This window comes from Toxoplasma gondii, chromosome V (genome assembly GCF_000006565.2).
Source record: "Toxoplasma gondii ME49 chromosome V, whole genome shotgun sequence".
NCBI classification, from domain to species: Eukaryota; Apicomplexa; class Conoidasida; order Eucoccidiorida; family Sarcocystidae; genus Toxoplasma; species Toxoplasma gondii.
Genome location: NC_031472.1, coordinates 1456701 through 1476216, shown reverse-complemented (window position 1 = coordinate 1476216; position 19516 = coordinate 1456701). Strand labels below are relative to the sequence as shown.

The 19516-nt window shown below is 52.3% G+C and overlaps 3 protein-coding genes across 3 annotated transcripts; 1 reads left to right on the top strand and 2 right to left on the bottom strand.

Annotated features, from left to right (window-relative positions):
* Nucleotides 1-6862: 6862 nt before the first annotated feature.
* On the bottom strand, nt 6863-12587 carry TGME49_213970 (ribosomal RNA small subunit methyltransferase B, putative). The gene is made up of 7 exons (XM_002371093.2): nt 11099-12587; nt 10328-10536; nt 9540-9682; nt 8733-8966; nt 8287-8367; nt 7958-8080; nt 6863-7529 (listed from the first exon to the last, which is right to left on the bottom strand). The coding sequence occupies exons 1-7, from the start codon at nt 11377-11379 to the stop codon at nt 7410-7412; spliced, it is 1191 nt and encodes a 396-aa protein (XP_002371134.1). The 5' UTR covers nt 11380-12587; the 3' UTR covers nt 6863-7409.
* Nucleotides 12588-12735: 148 nt separating this feature from the next.
* TGME49_213960 (hypothetical protein) lies at nt 12736-15064 on the bottom strand. The gene has a single exon (XM_018779630.1). The coding sequence runs from the start codon at nt 14688-14690 to the stop codon at nt 14166-14168; it is 525 nt and encodes a 174-aa protein (XP_018637913.1). The 5' UTR covers nt 14691-15064; the 3' UTR covers nt 12736-14165.
* Nucleotides 12738-19505, top strand: TGME49_213950 (hypothetical protein). Its single transcript, XM_018779629.1, has one exon. It carries the CDS (start codon nt 14869-14871, stop codon nt 17029-17031), a length of 2163 nt encoding a protein of 720 aa, XP_018637914.1. The 5' UTR covers nt 12738-14868; the 3' UTR covers nt 17032-19505.
* The last annotated feature ends 11 nt before the right edge of the window (nt 19506-19516 follow it).

Here is a 19516-nt window from a genome sequence, read left to right as displayed (position 1 = left end):
CTGCCGGGACGCTTCAGCGAGGATCATATCAGCAAAACCAAACAGTGTATGAGCTGTTGTGATAGTCAAGCATACTTTGGCGGGTCCTATCTTGTGCACTTGGAATACCCGGCCGTAGCCGCAAGAGGTGGCGGTTGATTGTATCACTTGAAGTTGGGCAACGCTGCTTCGCTGGGCATTGCTGTGACAGCCGCTCTTCTTTGCCCCACGCCCAGAAGGCCCTGGGCATATCGTTTTCTCTACAAACACGTTCTCATCGTCAGAGCGGAAGCTCGCGAGCTGTGACGAAGACGCGAAACCATATGGTATTACTTGCCGGACTGCCTGTCAGGATATCCTCGTCTAAACCAGACTGAGTCACGTGCATGCCGACTTCTAGGATGTTTCTCGGGAAGCCGACCACACCTACGCATTTGTTGCTGTCTCTTGTGGGTCACTGACCACCTGGCAATCCTACACAACCTCGCAGGTCGACGTGATCGAACCTGCCGGGACGCTTCAGCGAGGATCATATCAGCAAAACCAAACAGTGTATGAGCTGTTGTGATAGTCAAGCATACTTTGGCGGGTCCTATCTTGTGCACTTGGAATACCCGGCCGTAGCCGCAAGAGGTGGCGGTTGATTGTATCACTTGAAATTGGGCAACGCTGCTTCGCTGGGCATTGCTGTGACAGCCGCTCTTCTTTGCCCCACGCCCAGAAGGCCCTGGGCATATCGTTTTCTCTACAAACACGTTCTCATCGTCAGAGCGGAAGCTCGCGAGCTGTGACGAAGACGCGAAACCATATGGTATTACTTGCCGGACTGCCTGTCAGGATATCCTCGTCTAAACCAGACTGAGTCACGTGCATGCCGACTTCTAGGATGTTTCTCGGGAAGCCGACCACACCTACGCATTTGTTGCTGTCTCTTGTGGGTCACTGACCACCTGGCAATCCTACACAACCTCGCAGGTCGACGTGATCGAACCTGCCGGGACGCTTCAGCGAGGATCATATCAGCAAAACCAAACAGTGTATGAGCTGTTGTGATAGTCAAGCATACTTTGGCGGGTCCTATCTTGTGCACTTGGAATACCCGGCCGTAGCCGCAAGAGGTGGCGGTTGATTGTATCACTTGAAATTGGGCAACGCTGCTTCGCTGGGCATTGCTGTGACAGCCGCTCTTCTTTGCCCCACGCCCAGAAGGCCCTGGGCATATCGTTTTCTCTACAAACACGTTCTCATCGTCAGAGCGGAAGCTCGCGAGCTGTGACGAAGACGCGAAACCATATGGTATTACTTGCCGGACTGCCTGTCAGGATATCCTCGTCTAAACCAGACTGAGTCACGTGCATGCCGACTTCTAGGATGTTTCTCGGGAAGCCGACCACACCTACGCATTTGTTGCTGTCTCTTGTGGGTCACTGACCACCTGGCAATCCTACACAACCTCGCAGGTCGACGTGATCGAACCTGCCGGGACGCTTCAGCGAGGATCATATCAGCAAAACCAAACAGTGTATGAGCTGTTGTGATAGTCAAGCATACTTTGGCGGGTCCTATCTTGTGCACTTGGAATACCCGGCCGTAGCCGCAAGAGGTGGCGGTTGATTGTATCACTTGAAATTGGGCAACGCTGCTTCGCTGGGCATTGCTGTGACAGCCGCTCTTCTTTGCCCCACGCCCAGAAGGCCCTGGGCATATCGTTTTCTCTACAAACACGTTCTCATCGTCAGAGCGGAAGCTCGCGAGCTGTGACGAAGACGCGAAACCATATGGTATTACTTGCCGGACTGCCTGTCAGGATATCCTCGTCTAAACCAGACTGAGTCACGTGCATGCCGACTTCTAGGATGTTTCTCGGGAAGCCGACCACACCTACGCATTTGTTGCTGTCTCTTGTGGGTCACTGACCACCTGGCAATCCTACACAATCTCGCAGGTCGACGTGATCGAACATCCCGGGATGCTTCGGCAAGGATCATATCAGCAAAACCAAACAGTGTATGAGCTGTTGTGATAGTCAAGCATACTTTGGCGGGTCCTATCTTGTGCACTTGAAATACTCGGCCGTAGCCGCAAGAGGTGGCGGTTGATTGTATCACTTGAAATTGGGCAACGCTGCTTCGCTGGGCATTGCTGTGACAGCCGCTCTTCTTTGCCCCACGCCCAGAAGGCCCTGGGCATATCGTTTTCTCTACAAACACGTTCTCATCGTCAGAGCGGAAGCTCGCGAGCTGTGACGAAGACGCGAAACCATATGGTATTACTTGCCGGACTGCCTGTCAGGATATCCTCGTCTAAACCAGACTGAGTCACGTGCATGCCGACTTCTAGGATGTTTCTCGGGAAGCCGACCACACCTACGCATTTGTTGCTGTCTCTTGTGGGTCACTGACCACCTGGCAATCCTACACAACCTCGCAGGTCGACGTGATCGAACCTGCCGGGACGCTTCAGCGAGGATCATATCAGCAAAACCAAACAGTGTATGAGCTGTTGTGATAGTCAAGCATACTTTGGCGGGTCCTATCTTGTGCACTTGGAATACCCGGCCGTAGCCGCAAGAGGTGGCGGTTGATTGTATCACTTGAAATTGGGCAACGCTGCTTCGCTGGGCATTGCTGTGACAGCCGCTCTTCTTTGCCCCACGCCCAGAAGGCCCTGGGCATATCGTTTTCTCTACAAACACGTTCTCATCGTCAGAGCGGAAGCTCGCGAGCTGTGACGAAGACGCGAAACCATATGGTATTACTTGCCGGACTGCCTGTCAGGATATCCTCGTCTAAACCAGACTGAGTCACGTGCATGCCGACTTCTAGGATGTTTCTCGGGAAGCCGACCACACCTACGCATTTGTTGCTGTCTCTTGTGGGTCACTGACCACCTGGCAATCCTACACAACCTCGCAGGTCGACGTGATCGAACCTGCCGGGACGCTTCAGCGAGGATCATATCAGCAAAACCAAACAGTGTATGAGCTGTTGTGATAGTCAAGCATACTTTGGCGGGTCCTATCTTGTGCACTTGAAATACCCGGCCGTAGCCGCAAGAGGTGGCGGTGGATTGTATCACTTGAAATTGGGCAACGCTGCTTCGCTGGGCATTGCTGTGACAGCCGCTCTTCTTTGCCCCACGCCCAGAAGGCCCTGGGCATATCGTTTTCTCTACAAACACGTTCTCATCGTCAGAGCGGAAGCTCGCGAGCTGTGACGAAGACGCGAAACCATATGGTATTACTTGCCGGACTGCCTGTCAGGATATCCTCGTCTAAACCAGACTGAGTCACGTGCATGCCGACTTCTAGGATGTTTCTCGGGAAGCCGACCACACCTACGCATTTGTTGCTGTCTCTTGTGGGTCACTGACCACCTGGCAATCCTACACAACCTCGCAGGTCGACGTGATCGAACCTGCCGGGACGCTTCAGCGAGGATCATATCAGCAAAACCCAAACAGTGTATGAGCTGTTGTGATAGTCAAGCATACTTTGGCGGGTCCTATCTTGTGCACTTGGAATACCCGGCCGTAGCCGCAAGAGGTGGCGGTTGATTGTATCACTTGAAATTGGGCAACGCTGCTTCGCTGGGTCATTGCTGTGACAGCCGCTCTTCTTTGCCCCACGCCCAGAAGGCCCTGGGCATATCGTTTTCTCTACAAACACGTTCTCATCGTCAGAGCGGAAGCTCGCGAGCTGTGACGAAGACGCGAAACCATATGGTATTACTTGCCGGACTGCCTGTCAGGATATCCTCGTCTAAACCAGACTGAGTCACGTGCATGCCGACTTCTAGGATGTTTCTCGGGAAGCCGACCACACCTACGCATTTGTTGCTGTCTCTTGTGGGTCACTGACCACCTGGCAATCCTACACAACCTCGCAGGTCGACGTGATCGAACCTGCCGGGACGCTTCAGCGAGGATCATATCAGCAAAACCAAACAGTGTATGAGCTGTTGTGATAGTCAAGCATACTTTGGCGGGTCCTATCTTGTGCACTTGGAATACCCGGCCGTAGCCGCAAGAGGTGGCGGTTGATTGTATCACTTGAAATTGGGCAACGCTGCTTCGCTGGGCATTGCTGTGACAGCCGCTCTTCTTTGCCCCACGCCCAGAAGGCCCTGGGCATATCGTTTTCTCTACAAACACGTTCTCATCGTCAGAGCGGAAGCTCGCGAGCTGTGACGAAGACGCGAAACCATATGGTATTACTTGCCGGACTGCCTGTCAGGATATCCTCGTCTAAACCAGACTGAGTCACGTGCATGCCGACTTCTAGGATGTTTCTCGGGAAGCCGACCACACCTACGCATTTGTTGCTGTCTCTTGTGGGTCACTGACCACCTGGCAATCCTACACAACCTCGCAGGTCGACGTGATCGAACCTGCCGGGACGCTTCAGCGAGGATCATATCAGCAAAACCAAACAGTGTATGAGCTGTTGTGATAGTCAAGCATACTTTGGCGGGTCCTATCTTGTGCACTTGAAATACCCGGCCGTAGCCGCAAGAGGTGGCGGTGGATTGTATCACTTGAAATTGGGCAACGCTGCTTCGCTGGGCATTGCTGTGACAGCCGCTCTTCTTTGCCCCACGCCCAGAAGGCCCTGGGCATATCGTTTTCTCTACAAACACGTTCTCATCGTCAGAGCGGAAGCTCGCGAGCTGTGACGAAGACGCGAAACCATATGGTATTACTTGCCGGACTGCCTGTCAGGATATCCTCGTCTAAACCAGACTGAGTCACGTGCATGCCGACTTCTAGGATGTTTCTCGGGAAGCCGACCACACCTACGCATTTGTTGCTGTCTCTTGTGGGTCACTGACCACCTGGCAATCCTACACAATCTCGCAGGTCGACGTGATCGAACATCCCGGGATGCTTCGGCAAGGAGCATGTCAGAAAAACCAAACATTATATGTCCTGTCGTAATGTTGTCTTGTGCCCTTGGAATAGAGACAGCAGCTTTAGGAGGGAGAGAAGGGGGTGTCAAAATATAGAATACAGCTAAGCTGCATCCTGCCCGAGATGGGAAATTTCCCACAATTTAAGGAAGTTCTTTTTTTTGTCTCGTTCTCTAGATGTGGTATCGTGTCCTGTTATCAAGGATATGCAAGTAGGATTGTTAGTGGGACCGTGACAAAAGCTGTCGCCCTACTATCTTCATATCTAATGCTTGAATGTTTTGACCTGATCATGTTGGAAGAGAGCTGCAACAGCGTCGTTGCCTAACTTGTCAGGACAATATCACTAATTCATACGCCGCGTGAAAAGTCCCCTCCGAGGTTGATTTCCCTTGACATAGCTGGCGGGCCACCCCCCCTTTAACCCATCATCGCGATGTCGGTCAGAAGCTACCAGAACGTCGTTTACCTTGGACGTTGTTGTCGTGGTACTAGCCAGGTACCTCTTGCCGTGCCTAGTATTTTAAAGCACCCTGCTAGGTGTGTAAGCGGGGATTGTGTGAATCAAGCACTTCGCGCGAGAATCCACGGAGGCCACACATCATTTTTGTAACAAACGGCGAAGAACCAAAGTTTTTCGTCTGTAGGATGAGATTGCGTTCCCGCGCCGGGAGACCTTTGTTAAGCTTCATACTGTGAAGAGGTTTAAGAAAACGTCCATGTGTGACCTACTTCCGCAGACCGCTGCCCCGCGGGTATAGGACTTGTACAGGGCAACCTCGTATAGCTTGGAGTTTCTCTAATTGTTTTTTCCCGCAGGAAGCTCGATCCTCATGCGATCCCACGCTGTTGCTTAAAATGACATCGGCTATTCTCGCCCTTTTAAACAAACTGCAATAAATCACTTCCCCAAACACGGATCTGCTACTCACGAAGCAACTGGTCCAGAAGGATTTCCGAAAGAAGTTCTTGCTACGATACACAGCGAATGCTTTACCGTCTTCCTCCGCTACTTCTTTGCCCGACTCATGTTCTTCGCTATTCTCTCTATTATTTCCGGACATATCCTTTTCTTATGAATATCCTTTACGACGAGACCAACAGGAGTCCGATTGACGCTTTCCTCCAATAGCATGAAAAGGAACATTAGCAATGTAAGGGCCTCTCTAGGTACGCAGGGATCCTGTGACACTTATGCATGATCCCACGGGGTATTATTCGCAGGCGGTCAGATCAATCGAGAGTCCTGAGTGTTTGCGCCGATGGTATTGAAGGCGATGCGGTGGCCGTCACATTGCACATCACATGTATGTCGACAATGATTCCTGGAGACGACGCCTAGCTGGTGATTCTTATAATTCCAGTAATGACTTGAGGGCCTTTTGTTCGGATTACCTCATTGTATTTTGTGACTACCGCATTCAACAGCAAAGAATAAAAATATTTAACTCACCTTAGTCGAACCATCAACAGCACCACTTCAACCCGTCTATGCTTTGAACGACGAGCTGCATTCCATGACACGAGTGAACTAATTATTTGCTTTGGCGTTTGCCTGGAGGAGGTGATAAAGCAGAGAAAGGGGTACAGACTTATTTTGATAAGGTTTATAAAATGTTCGATCCACGAGCTTGTGGTTTAGACAGAGAGGGTGTCTGTGTTATTTCGCTTGTGTATAATAATGACAGTTTCAATGAGGACAGCTCTTTCGCCATTAACGAATGTAAATTGATGAAACTTGCCTTCTGGCCTTCGTCGGTTGACACATGGAGAGGTAAATGACGTGAAGTCGCGTATTGGTTGACACCATTTTTCGATTGAAAGCCTTTTCATGCTCGGGATGAAATGCAAGGGCCAGACTGCGGAAACGGGTAGGCCAGCTATTAGAAGAGGCTTTACTCATTAAGCGGTGTTTGATTGCTGAATTCTTTCCCTGACTTTTTGCGGGGAAACAAGAGTGCTTCACCACCCGACGAGGCCACTTGCATTCTGCCTCATACCGCAGGAACTGAAAAGTCATAATTTGAGTTAACCAGCTACTCAGGAAATAATAAACTCGAAGAGAAAAAGGAAGAAGGTGGGGGCCGTTTCCTTTTCACGTATGAAAGTTCATCGGAGGACAAAGTCCTCTTAACTGTCTTGTTCCGAGGCTGTCGCTCCAGGCACATGCCTGTTTGGCGCTCGGTATCCCGCATCAATGCGGCCGGACAAAGTCAGAATGTAGAGTCAATCCACAGGATCCAGCGTGTCCGCTGAAGACACACAGATTGCTTCTCAATATATCAGTTTAGAAACAAGCTTAAGTCCCGGACGATGTCTGCGAACAGTTTGAACGTAGAATATCAAGCATGTGAAAAACAGACAATACTGACGTGCGTAGTAGACTTACTAACACGACAACAGACAGAAAGATCACGGATCAATCGGCTTCTACAGTGAGATTCGCCCGCAGACAGTCGGGACATCTTTGACCAGCTGGGGGTACTACGCCACTTCGTGTATGGTTGCTCTTGGGTGCTGCAATCAACAACGGCGTTTTTCCAGGATTGCACAGAAAAAACCATCCATGCCCTTCGACTGAGGCAGCGCATGGAAAGGGGCCTCGCTCAGAACGAGACCGTGTTGCTGGCAGAAGAATTTGACCTGAGTACCACGAACAGCAGATTCACAGGAAGAGAACAGCCGTGGTCACGGGAAGGGACGGGTTGCTACAGCAGCGCCTAGGACGGCTGATAGAAATACATCGACGCTGATGTTCACATTGCTATAACTCAAATCGAATAAACAAAGCGAGTTACAGTAGCTAGGATACCCAATGCGACTCCAGGGTGTACACAAAGGACTGTTTAGCCTAACCTAAGGAGTCAAGTAGGTACAAACGGTACAAGCATTATGTCCACCTGCGCATCTCAGTTGATACTCGGTTATATATGCTGGGCGTTAAGGTTCCGCCTAAATACAGTAGCAAAACCAGCATAACCTTTTTCAAAATTACACACTGGCAAAGTCTCCCGACGTGTTTAGCTTTCAGCTGCTACCTTTATATCACAAAATTGGCTAAGGGTGTTTACCTGGTGAACGTTTTCCTCGTCGAGTATGCTGCTGGTGCTGTAAAGAATTCTACCTTTGTTTGGCTTCATGTAGATCAAGGCCGAAGCAAAGATCTCCCTTTGCAATGCAACCAAATCAAAAAGCTGCACCACATGCACGCGGGGTAGCGGGAGAGCAGGAAATATGGGAGAAACGCGACATGGGGCCATGCTTCACTGGTATCCTTTTCGCCGTGATGAGAGCTCGTTTTTCACGAAAATCATGCATATGACAGACGATCGTGTCAAGCATATTGCTCGTAGAAGCCTGTTAACAGAGAGGGTGACACGGTTTCAATTATTCTCTGTACCTTATCGTCCGAATATTTCCATTTCAGCTCAGGGTTCCGTCGGAGCGTCCCCGTTGCCGTGCAGGGTACGTCACACAGAACCTGATGACACAACAGACCGATAGCCAGGCGTCAGTTAAGCATATATAAAGTAGAATCACAATGTAGGAGTAGTAACGAGAGATCGGCGACCTGGCTGCAGATGCTGGTATGGGGTCTGTCTGAGGCGAAGCTAACTCACGCTCCAGAACAGAGGACTTCTACCGACACACTGACTGTTTCTAGTGGGTTCACACGCGACGGCTGACGAGCACAAATATTGTTGTACAGATGGAAAGCAACGTGACATTTGCGGCGCCTCGAGACTACGACACCAACTGTATCGGGTGATTCCTAAGACTGCAATATGATTGCATGCGACCCTATAGCTAGATGGACACCTTCACGTTTCTGCTGAGACCACTTACCCAGTCCATTTGGCCCCTCAATTTCTTGAACACATGATCAGGAGTTGCGTGTGGGAATAGAAGTTGATAGTTGGGAATGCCAGCTCGTTTCAGTCTCTTCTTGGCCTCCAGAAGCATATGCTCTCTCGTGTCATGTAAATACAGTCGACCCGTATTCCCCAACAGCGGCCCAAAGGCAAGGGTCTTGCCACCACTTCCGGCGCAGTAGTCCAGGACCTTCTGTCCCGGCTCAACCTGGAAAGTAATCACAAAGAAATCTAATTTTCAAGTGGATGTGCTGTTGGTGCAAAGATAGAAGGCAGAAACAATGGTTGCCAGTGGCAGAACGTCTGCAGTCACCGTGGTGTTTCAAGACTTTGCGCATTCGATACAGAGTGCATTCACTGACCAGTTGGCAGGCGACGCCAGAGCAGGCAGAGTTCCTGCCGTCTCTTGAAGCACTGATAGAGGTTTAACTGATGAAGGCAAAGACGCTGCCACATGAAACAAAACACTCTAACCTAACACCAGTATGGCGTGTGACATCGCTTGATTTACAAAACTGTGTAACCGCCGATCGGCTTCGGTTCGACATTGCCAGACTCCGTAACTGAAGAGTGCGTCTCCGACACAAGTGCCTACTTCTTATCCTGAGAAAACCCTGTCATAGTCCAACTAAAAAAGACTTTTCTTGAAAATTCATGCGTAGTGGCGCACATTGGCGTTCGTATCATACTGATCAGACATAGCAATACTCTACAACATTGGAGAAGTTTCCTGAGTTTATCCATAACAGGACCGCGATATAGGTGACCCCTGTCTTCTGACCTGTAGCTTGAACGCCACCAGCTGAGAGGCTTCGTCCTGAATATCGAAGAAGCCACTTTTAAATTCGGGCAAATCTCCCAGCTTTTGCCTCTGAGGAAGGACGAGACCGAAGGGCGAATTCGCGCACTTTTCAACCAGAACGCCTGCGTGCACATAGGAAGGGCTTCCCGGAAACCAGATGCACAACTGCTGCAGGGTTTGGGACAAATTCCCCTGACAAAGCAAATGCACAGAAAGAGCCCTTGTTTAATAGTCTAGATCTTTCCAGAACTTCTCGTCTCCTGCGCAGAACGCCGCGGTTCGCATGCTCTTTCCTTGACTCTTTCTTCTGTGGAACCCGGAACTCCGCCGCAGTTGTTAGATTACCTTTTTACTCACTTCATCGGCCGGTGGCGGATTACTCCTTTTGTCAGGTCCTATTTCACGTTCATTCTTCTACAGTTTCGGGACACTGACGTGCGATTCATTCATTAACGCTGTTGGATAACCACATTTCTTTCCCGTGTCGCTGCGTGCAGACAACAGCGTCTGTCATTGTTCGTCTCACGGATATCCCTGGAAGCATGGTGCGTCCCGAACTGCGGCGCGAGCAAGAGAGTCCCGGTGTGACCCTGTACATGCAAGGGCGAAAAATTCACAGACCCATACGCACCGCCCCCCTCCCGGTAGCTACCATACATTTTCATGGCATTTGCAGTTGACACCAGGCGTCATGCTTTCAGCGCAACTACACATACATATCATCGGTCTCAACAATATGTCGGGACTGCTCTGCGTCAGTCACTTACCCTTGTTAACGAGAAATTTGTAGAGTCTCTCGCGGGTGATTTTGTTTGAGTTGACGCGAAGGAAGGTCGGAGGGTCCTCATTCAGAATATTGCAGACCTGGATTGCCTTAACCGTCCCCAGAGCTGCCTCCAACCGAGCGAATAGAGGCTCGGGAAAGGAGCAGCGCAGATGGGGAGGAAGCCGCTGGTTGGTCGAGTGCAACTTCCATCTGAAAGAAAATACGGCGAAAGCAGTAGTAGATGCTGGTGCTTTCCAGTGGAAATCATGTGATAACGGGCACCTTAGCGCCTCGCGTGCTTCTCCATAGTGTGCCTCGGTCGGCTGGTATACACTCGCAGGACACCATGCGATACAGATATAAGCCACTGGCCTCCTCGATGTGTACTCCCATGCAGACAAGTGTTTTTCTGGGGTGCGGCAGTCACTCCACGCCTTTTCTCCAGATGCATTTGGAATTAAAGCACGGCGACAAAAAACAAGCTGTGCCCCGAATAGATTCCTAAACACAGTGACTGTTCTCGAAGCATGTTGCTTGTGGAATAGCAATACCTTCGATAAGAAGGCTCACAATACATCCCCAAGTAATCACCCACCACTGACTAAATTTCGGGACATAAATTGTTGACAAGTTGACATAAACACACATTTCGCTCTACACGCGTAGACAGATATACACAGTGACCTAGAGATGCATTGCATTGCCTGAGTGCTTGCGTCACTGGGTGCAGTACGCAGCGATGAGGCAAGAAATTCCGCGTGTAGAAGCGCACCTGTCAGAAATGAAATAGGTTCTGATGCGGCTGCTCCACGCAGCCGGGGGAGGAGTGAGGAAGTCCAGAAGTCCTTTCCACTTGATGATCTGGTACAGATGGCTAGTGATGAAGAGCTTGTCTGCGCTGTTGATCGACTTGTGACATTTAAAGTAGTGTCGAACAAAGAGGTCGAGCGGCAGAGATGGAAACGGGGACGTGGAAGCAGAGGGTGTGGCAGCGGGGAGCTTGTGGTACAGTTCTAGAGCCTGCTCGAGGTGACGCAGGCGAAAAGCGTTCATGATGGCGAAGTAAAGGTAGGTAAGCAGCGGGGACGATGCTTGCAGGGTAACGCGGCGACAGGCGAAGCTCTATTCCGGTGAAACACCGGACGTGTCAGAAATGAAACTCCCGTTGATGGTGACGTGTACAGGTGAAGCAGACTTTTTTACCGAAGATCACCGTTTTCAGACGGGTTAAAAAACTGTTTGGCGTCTTGGCCGGGCCGGCTGCCAGTTCCCCGTCCACTTCCGCAAGGACCCAGGGCGTCGGTTCGACCCTTTCGCCGAACGCCAGAAGACTGCTCTTCTTTGCGATTCAGCGTTCCCTTTTGTTCATTTTGGGATGAGGACACCGTTCGGAAGACGAGCTCGACAGCAGGGGTCGGGGTGATAAATGCATTGCAGTGTTCGGCCTGAATCGAGAGCCGGAAGCACTTGGGGATCACAAACGGTTGGACACATTTTTCTACTTACGTTGACACGAGGTTCTACGCAGAATTCCGTGGTGGGGCGGGGGCGTATGACGAGTAGGGTGGCAGACTATGCGGAGACGATATCACGGTACATTCAGCTCCGTGTGGCTTGGTGACTTCGGGCAGACCAACGAGAGACAAAGACGAAACGGGCAATTGACATCTTGTGTACCTTTGGCCACGTTGTACTCAACGCATGCACCGGAAGCAATTTACAGTACGACTGGAGGTCGCACCCGCCTCGTCGAAACGCCACAGAACGTTCTTCAATCGGTAGTGCCGCCGACGGAAGCGTCACACGTAACGAAGTACGACTCATTTCTGTTCGTTAAGACGCAGGAAACACGTGCATTGTTTGCCGAGTCTCAGATGCCTGGCAATGTTAAGAGATATCCCGCTCATTAATGGTAGGACTAGGGCACACGCCTAGCACCTCGGCAATTGCCAGGCATGGAACCTTGGCGCGGATGCCGGGCCCACGGTGTACATACACCAGGATGCAGGGAACAACGTGAACTGCTGAAGAATACAGCGGCGCTCGATCTGCGCAGGGAACGCAAACCTATAATGCCTCAGCATTCGGGGCTGGAGTGACGCGGAACACGCCCGCGTATTTCCAGAGACTCCGTTGCCGGTGACTGTGCTTGCGTAATCAACCCGGCTTTGAAAAATCCGGAATGCGTTTTCGCGACAGTTGCTCCTGAACAATTGGAACACTCGACACCCGTGGTCTCACTTAGACGGCCTTGACTCGATCGCAGAACAGCTTTGCTAATTCGCCACAGGGGTCGTGTCACCTCTGAGTGCATGCGCTTGGTCGTAGACTGCTGCGCCGGGGTAGAAGAGACCGCTGGACGTTGACGACTTGCAGAGGCGGTGCTTTCCAGCCCAACATACGTTCATTCCCTCGCGTATGTCTATCAAAATGGATAGGCTCGCTACGAGGCGGCTCTTAGCACTTTTTCACTGCGGCAAGGTTGATTGGGACGCAAGACTGGAGAAGTAAGCTTCTTCGGAATTCGATGCCAAACACCGAGTCTTCTGCATTGCACGACGGGGACAGACGCGTGCATCTCTTTCGCCCCGTGGTGTCCTGAGGTCTTTTCCAGCGGTTTTTTCTGCAGCTCTCCAACCCGGGTGAATCCGTCATTTGTTTTTCTGAGCCACACACGTGTTTCTGTTCTCCAGACTTTTCTGGCACGACCTCAGCTGTCTTCTCCGAGGAACTGCGCCACGGCTGCGGTTCGGCGCGCCGGAGGTGTCCTTCTGTCTGTGTGTCTGCCCTTCTGCCCCATTTGAGACTTCCCCGGAAATTTGCATTCTCTTCTTAATGGTGAAGACCAGCCTTTGTTCAGGTCTCATTTCGCTGTTTGTTAGCGCCTGTTGTATGCGGCCGCTGCTCCCGCCCTGGTGGTACATCCAGGGTCGGGTTTTGAGTGGCCTCTCCGCTTCGCACGAAGCGCATTCGTTCTGACCCTTCTTACTCTTTTTTGGTCCATCCAGTTTTTCACCAAAAGCGGCCACCGGTCGGTTCCTCAGTGGCCGTCGAAGCAGGGGAGGTAGTGCATTACGCTACGCTCGCGTCGGACCTGTGGCTAGTCGCCCACATCTGCTCTCTGTTTTACCTCTGCGCGTTTTTTTCGCTTACCGTGTCGACACGTCATCTCAATTTATTTGTCCGATTTCGAGTGGATCCGTCTTGTCCCTCTGTCGCCTCCAGGCCGTCGTTTGAGGCGGTGCTTCCAGAGGCGTCGCGGCTCCACCGTGAAACATGGCATCTTGTCTCCGAGCTGCGTCTCAGCGCCTCGAGTGCCAGTGGACTGCTGCATCTAACGGAGCTCAAATCTTCTTCGTCATGATACGCTGTGTTCTGTGGGCATGCTGACGTAATGTGAGAGGAGTGTAAGTCCCGCCAGGCTCTGTTGCCCCGGCGTGTAGCCCCGCCGGCTGCTTCCCGGGGCCGGAGGCGGTCCAGGGTCTCCACGCGGCACTCGCCGTGAGTCAACGACTTGATGTCCGTCTTCTCGCTTGCTGTCTGCGGAAAAAAACGGCATGCCCTCTCTTTGCTTGCTCTCGGTGTCATCCGCGTTTCGTTTCAGTAGCCCCTGCTCTGCGCGCCGCTAGTCCTCTCGATCCTCGTCCTTTGGGTGGATCCCTGCTGTGGCTTTTCGTCGACGAGAACGAAAGTGCGATTCAGCGTTAAGCGATGCTTGCGTGGGAACTCGACTGCTGCTCTAGTTCCTGCAGTTTTTGCTTACCAGATCAGAGTTCGACTGCGCCGGTTCTCCCTCTGTTCCCTCTCAATTCGCCGCCCAGACACTCCCTGTAGGTTTCTTAGCCTTCTAAGGCATCACACGGGCGGCTGCGGTGACTCCGTTGCGTGGGTCCTGGCGACCAACTGCGGTCCTGGACCCTACACTGGCGACAGACCAGACACAGCTCGATATCAACAGGGAAACTGAGAACGCGGTGAATGAGATGAGGGATGGGGGATCGCACGACGTCTGATCGGGAACATGCCTTTGGGTAGACAGGGGCTTCGTAGTTTCCTGCATTTGACGCCCGTTGCTGGTCGTTGCCGGCGTTAGAGGTTCCCAGAGCGCGGGCCGAAGGCTGGACAGCGGAGTTTTTCTCGCTGGCTAACCCGTCGAGCATCTCTGCGTATCTCCGGGCGAATGCCACCAGCGCTGCTGCATGCGTGGCCGATTTTTTCTGTACATGAAGCAGGGACGACGTCCCGAGTTGCGCAACTCGAAGCTCCCGAAACTGCCGCTGCAGGCGAGCGAAGCACCCCAACGCCAACGAAACAGGAGCCAGGTTCTTGAACCAGTACATGGTTCTGTCCATGTCTCCGCGCATGCAGGGGACTGCGGGTGACGTCGCAACCAGCAGCGTCGCACGCGTTTTCTGGGGGGTGTGCCAAAGTTGGTTTCCCCACTTGCGCGGACTTGAATCCTAGAGATTCCGTGCGTGGTTCGACACTGGCGCTGCACTTCCCTCGTTCCTGCGAAGCTGCTGTTTTCCAGACTGCGCCAAGATGAGTGACACATCCTCCGTGAGTATTGAAATCATCCCCGACTTCTTGCCGGAGCGGGGGCAGGAGCCACCGCTTTCGGCGTCGCCATCCTCAGACCCCCGAGCCTGCGAGGTGACACTGGATGCTGAAGAGGGCTCAGCTTCAGATGCCTATCCGTCTTCAGATATCCAAGTTTTTTCAGATGCCCATAAGTCTTCAGATATCCAAGCTTTTTCAGATGCCAATCCGTCTTATGTCGGAGCTGGTTCTTACACGAGAGCGGCGTCGGATGTCCCAGCCGCTTCTTTAGACCTGCCAGTTTCTTCACTGCTGGAAATGTCTCTTGGAAACCAGACGTCATCTTTCGAGCGAGGAGCTTCCGGGTCTCATTTGCAGCGACGGGACACAGTTGAGGGAGTTGCCTCTCGGCAGACTTCCATCTCTGGACAGGTTGCGCCCGCGTCGACCCGGGAGGACGAGGCGCGGTCGCATGCGCCGTCCGGAGCGACTTCTGGGGGGCGGTTACTGAGTGGCATCGACGGCGAAGGTGAGGAGGTCCACCTGGAGATGCCGGGGTCGACTAGAGATCTCTCTGCGACTGGGAGCGACGAGATAGGGATGGCTGGGGAGGCTTTCGATGCGCCGATCAGCGTTAGTTGGGGCCCTGTGGACGAGTTGGAGAGACCTGCGACTCGGTGGGAGCCGCAGTTGCCTGCAGCAAGTCGCGTGACGAACGGATCTCGGTCTTCCAGACGACAAACGGGACCTGCGGCATTCGAGGTCGACCGGACAGCCTCTCCTCTGAAGCCGCAGGCCGGTGACTCCACGCGATACACCGTTTCATTTTCTCGGCGAATGGTTTCTGGAGAGCTCGCGGAGTACGGGAGACGCCAAAAGAGTCGCCCGCCACGGAGCTCCCTGCCGCTGCACTTCGCCTTGACATTCCGGCTGGTCTGCGCCGTCGCGCTTCTCGGCGTCGGCCTCTTCACGTTTTCCCGTGTGCGCGACAGCGTCGCATGCAACGAAGCGATTTGCTACAAAGGCGAAAACGTTTTCTCCGTCGGAGAAGGCTACGCGTGGGCAGACGACATGCTGGTCGCACTTGAGTGGCAGCTGCTGCTGCCCCTGCTCGTCCTCGTCCTGACGATCTCCGTGAACTGCTACATGACGTTTGCAGCGATTCAGAGTGGGTCGAAGAAAAGCCTCGCCCGCGAGGAAAAAGCGACCATCATTTGCTGCCTCATCAGCACCTGTTGTCTCGCGGTGCTCGTGGCGCCAGTCTTCCTCGTCCTCCAGGGATTCTGCAACTTCAACTCCTACGACTGGACGTACCTCTACGCCGAGCCGACAGTGGCCGCGGTCCGTGCGGGCAAGTCGCTCTGCGACCAGAAGGGGCTCATCTTGATGACCGTCGGCGTTGCTGCTGCGGCCGTCTGCTCCGAGTTGTCTTTGCTTTTCAGGGGATATACACGCTTCTTCGAGGCGACTCTGATTCTAGGCTATCTCAAGTTCGCTGCGGGCGCCACAGTTCTCTCAATGGCCACGCTCGTCGCTCGAGACAGTTCCCAGTATGCGGACTTGGTCCGCGAGATCCGGAACGTTCTCCTACGCCGCGCCTTGGAGGAGCAAATGGGACAGCCGACTCGCGGCGGACTCTTCAACCCGGCTGCGGACGTCTCTCGTCAAACCGCTGTCGACAGCATCATCCGGACGGTGAATATCCTACCTGTAGCTGTGGCGTCCCAATACTCGCTTTTTTTCGACACGACGTTGAGTGCGCTGTACATTATGGGCTTTGTTAATGTCGGCTGTGGACTGTACGGGTGTCTAGCTGCCTGGAGTCGCTCCCACGTCCTCGCCACTGTCAATACCCTCGTCAATTTTGTTTTCGTCGTTGTGAATGCTGTCGGTGTCGGCGGAATGCTGTTCGGCGCGCACCAGCTCAAGTTCAGCTGCAACTACTCAGAGTACCCGGTGCGACAGCTGGATTACGACATTTATCTATCCCGCCTTGTCTGCCAGTCCAACGCCGCTTTCTTGACGTCCTGGGGAGTCCTCGCAATTGCTGTTTTTATCTTTTTCGTTGATTTCGTCGTCAGCGCCTGGGGGTTCATTCAGAACTTCTGCCGAAAGGAGCCAGTGAGGTCGTCTCAGAAATCGCCTGTGGATGAGAAAACAGACTGACGCCCCTGTGTGTCTGAATTGTGGGACTTCCCTGCAAAATGAAACTGAAACGCCGAATCGTGTAGCGGCGGTGGGGTACGGCCTGCATTCCATAGTGGATATCGCTGCGAAGTTCAGTGAACGAACTGTGCACCGCTGAGCATGGCATAGTGCGGCTCAAACCACGCCGACAATCGCGCATGCCTCTACGGAACCACTGGAAGAAAGCCTCGTCCGAGTCTTCGATCGCTCAGTGGCTCCGCGAATGCCGTCAGCATCCGAGGCACTCAGTGGGGCTCAGCCCTTCAATAGATGAGAATTTAATGCAGCTCAATGCACATTCTGTGGACGTATCCAGGTAACCTTTGTGTGCGACTGAGCTGCCACTTGATTCCATTTGCGGAGTGTTGCGTCGCTACAAACCCGCAATATAGTTTTCGACCTAAGCGTCTAACAAAGGTTGACGAGTTCCGGGAGCGAGGCCGTTTATGGCTCTGTGTTCCCCAAGTAATCAACTGAGCCTTTTCCGACTACTGAAGGAGTCTAGGATGAAAATGGCTGAGCAACACGACCAAAGTTTGTCCAGCTGAATACTACGGGGATATACGTGCCTTTCTAGTAGGCAGCTGTCGGAAGTGACAGCAGTGGTGCTGTACGACAAGAACGTTTTCCGTCCCGGAACACACGTGTTAAGCGGACGTTGCGAATGCGAGTGTCTGTAAGCTTCGTTTCCCCCGCCACCGGGCGGGATGCACACGGTGGAGTAGAAACTTGCCTTGGTACAATCCATAAGGGGGAGTACACACACATTCGTGAATTCTAAAAAATGCACTTTTTTTTGACCCACCGGAACCACACACACTCAGATGGCGCTACGTCTCACAACTTGAGATCGGCAAGCACCAACAGGAGAGTGATTTGCATGGGAGCGTGAGACACGTCCAACCCTAAACATAGTTGTGTTGCGCGACCAGCCTTTGGGGTTACAGTACCACGATGAATCTTCTTCATCAATGGAATCTTTCTTTGTAGAGCAAAATGACGGCCTTCGTACATTGCTTCACAGTAAACAAACAAAGTTCCTCCACTGTTTGCCGAAGTAGCGGAGTGGCTGCGGTAACCACATGCGAAACGACGGGGAGCCAACAGAAGCACTATGCATTTATGGTTCGTCGAGACCTTGGCCAGTGTACACTATGATCAGCGTTACCTTCTATTGGAAGAACCTAATAGTTTAGTTTTGAATGGAGAACCAAACACTTCTAGAACTGCATGAATTGTGTGATAGCTGTAGCGTTTAGTTTTACCAGAGCTGCTACGCGTGAAAGTTGAATGCCAACAGAGCATCCCCCCCAGGCGCAGAAGCGTGACACCTGTAGTTGTAGTCCTAATTAAATTATCCATCGCTTTCACCAGAACAGCGCCGGACTCTAAGGAAAGTCAGACAGAACGGAATTGCAGGCCTGCTGCAGAAGAGGCGGCTGCCACCGGTTCGGACGGTCCGTTCCTTCCCACAAGACCGACAGAATAACGAAAACCTATTCTCGTCCCGTGCGGTGCAATGAGTCAAGTTTCCCGAACGAAATTGGGAGGCACTCGTCCACAACTAAAGGGGTGCCACCCATTCCATAGTTGTTTTCAAAAAGGCGCCGGATACTGGATTATACCGCCGTCTCTTGATATGTCAAGGAATGCACGGAGTGAACGTAGAATCAAGACAGTCAGTTACCGACTACCCAAAACTTCTCTGTTGCAGAAACCACGTCGTGCGCACACGAACACACGCGCTTTCTCACGATGTTACGTGGTAGGCATTCCGGCAAAGACAGGACGATTTCAGTGGACGAGCTGCCATCCTTTCGGAATTCAACCTGACCAACAAACGGGACACAGGACATCGTGCGGCAGATGTACGCGGCTGGCTTGCACATTCGGCGTATCACGTGGTTGGAAGCGTAACCTTATGAGTGAGACCTGATCAGTGTATGCGCTGGGTCTGAACAACATGATACTTCGTATGAAGCGAAGCCGACCACAAGTACTCGAGACACGATTGGACCGTAAAACCGATTGACAGTGCTATAGGAGGCCATTTCCTAACACGAAAATACAGTGGTTTGATGTCTTCACGTAGGCAACAACCACACTGCGTACCAGTGTGAAAAGTTCTTTTTTTAATGACCCAACTGACCCCGCCAGCGTCGCGGCGGACTCGGCAGCGCCTTTTCAGTCCGCAGTGCTGTTGAAGCACACGCGAAAACAATCTCCTCACACTTTCCAAATATATTCAGTTACCGTGTTCATTCATGACGGAGTGGAGCCACGAGGTCCATAAAGTTTACTTGACGTACCCAGTTCTCAATAGAGGATCTTGTGTCCTCAGACTCTATCTATTTCTGATGAGGTAATACTGGTACGCAACGGATCATACATCTTTATGTTCGTAATGTCAGCTGTGCACGGAAAATTAAGGAAGAAGAATCCGCATACTTGACTGACACGTTGT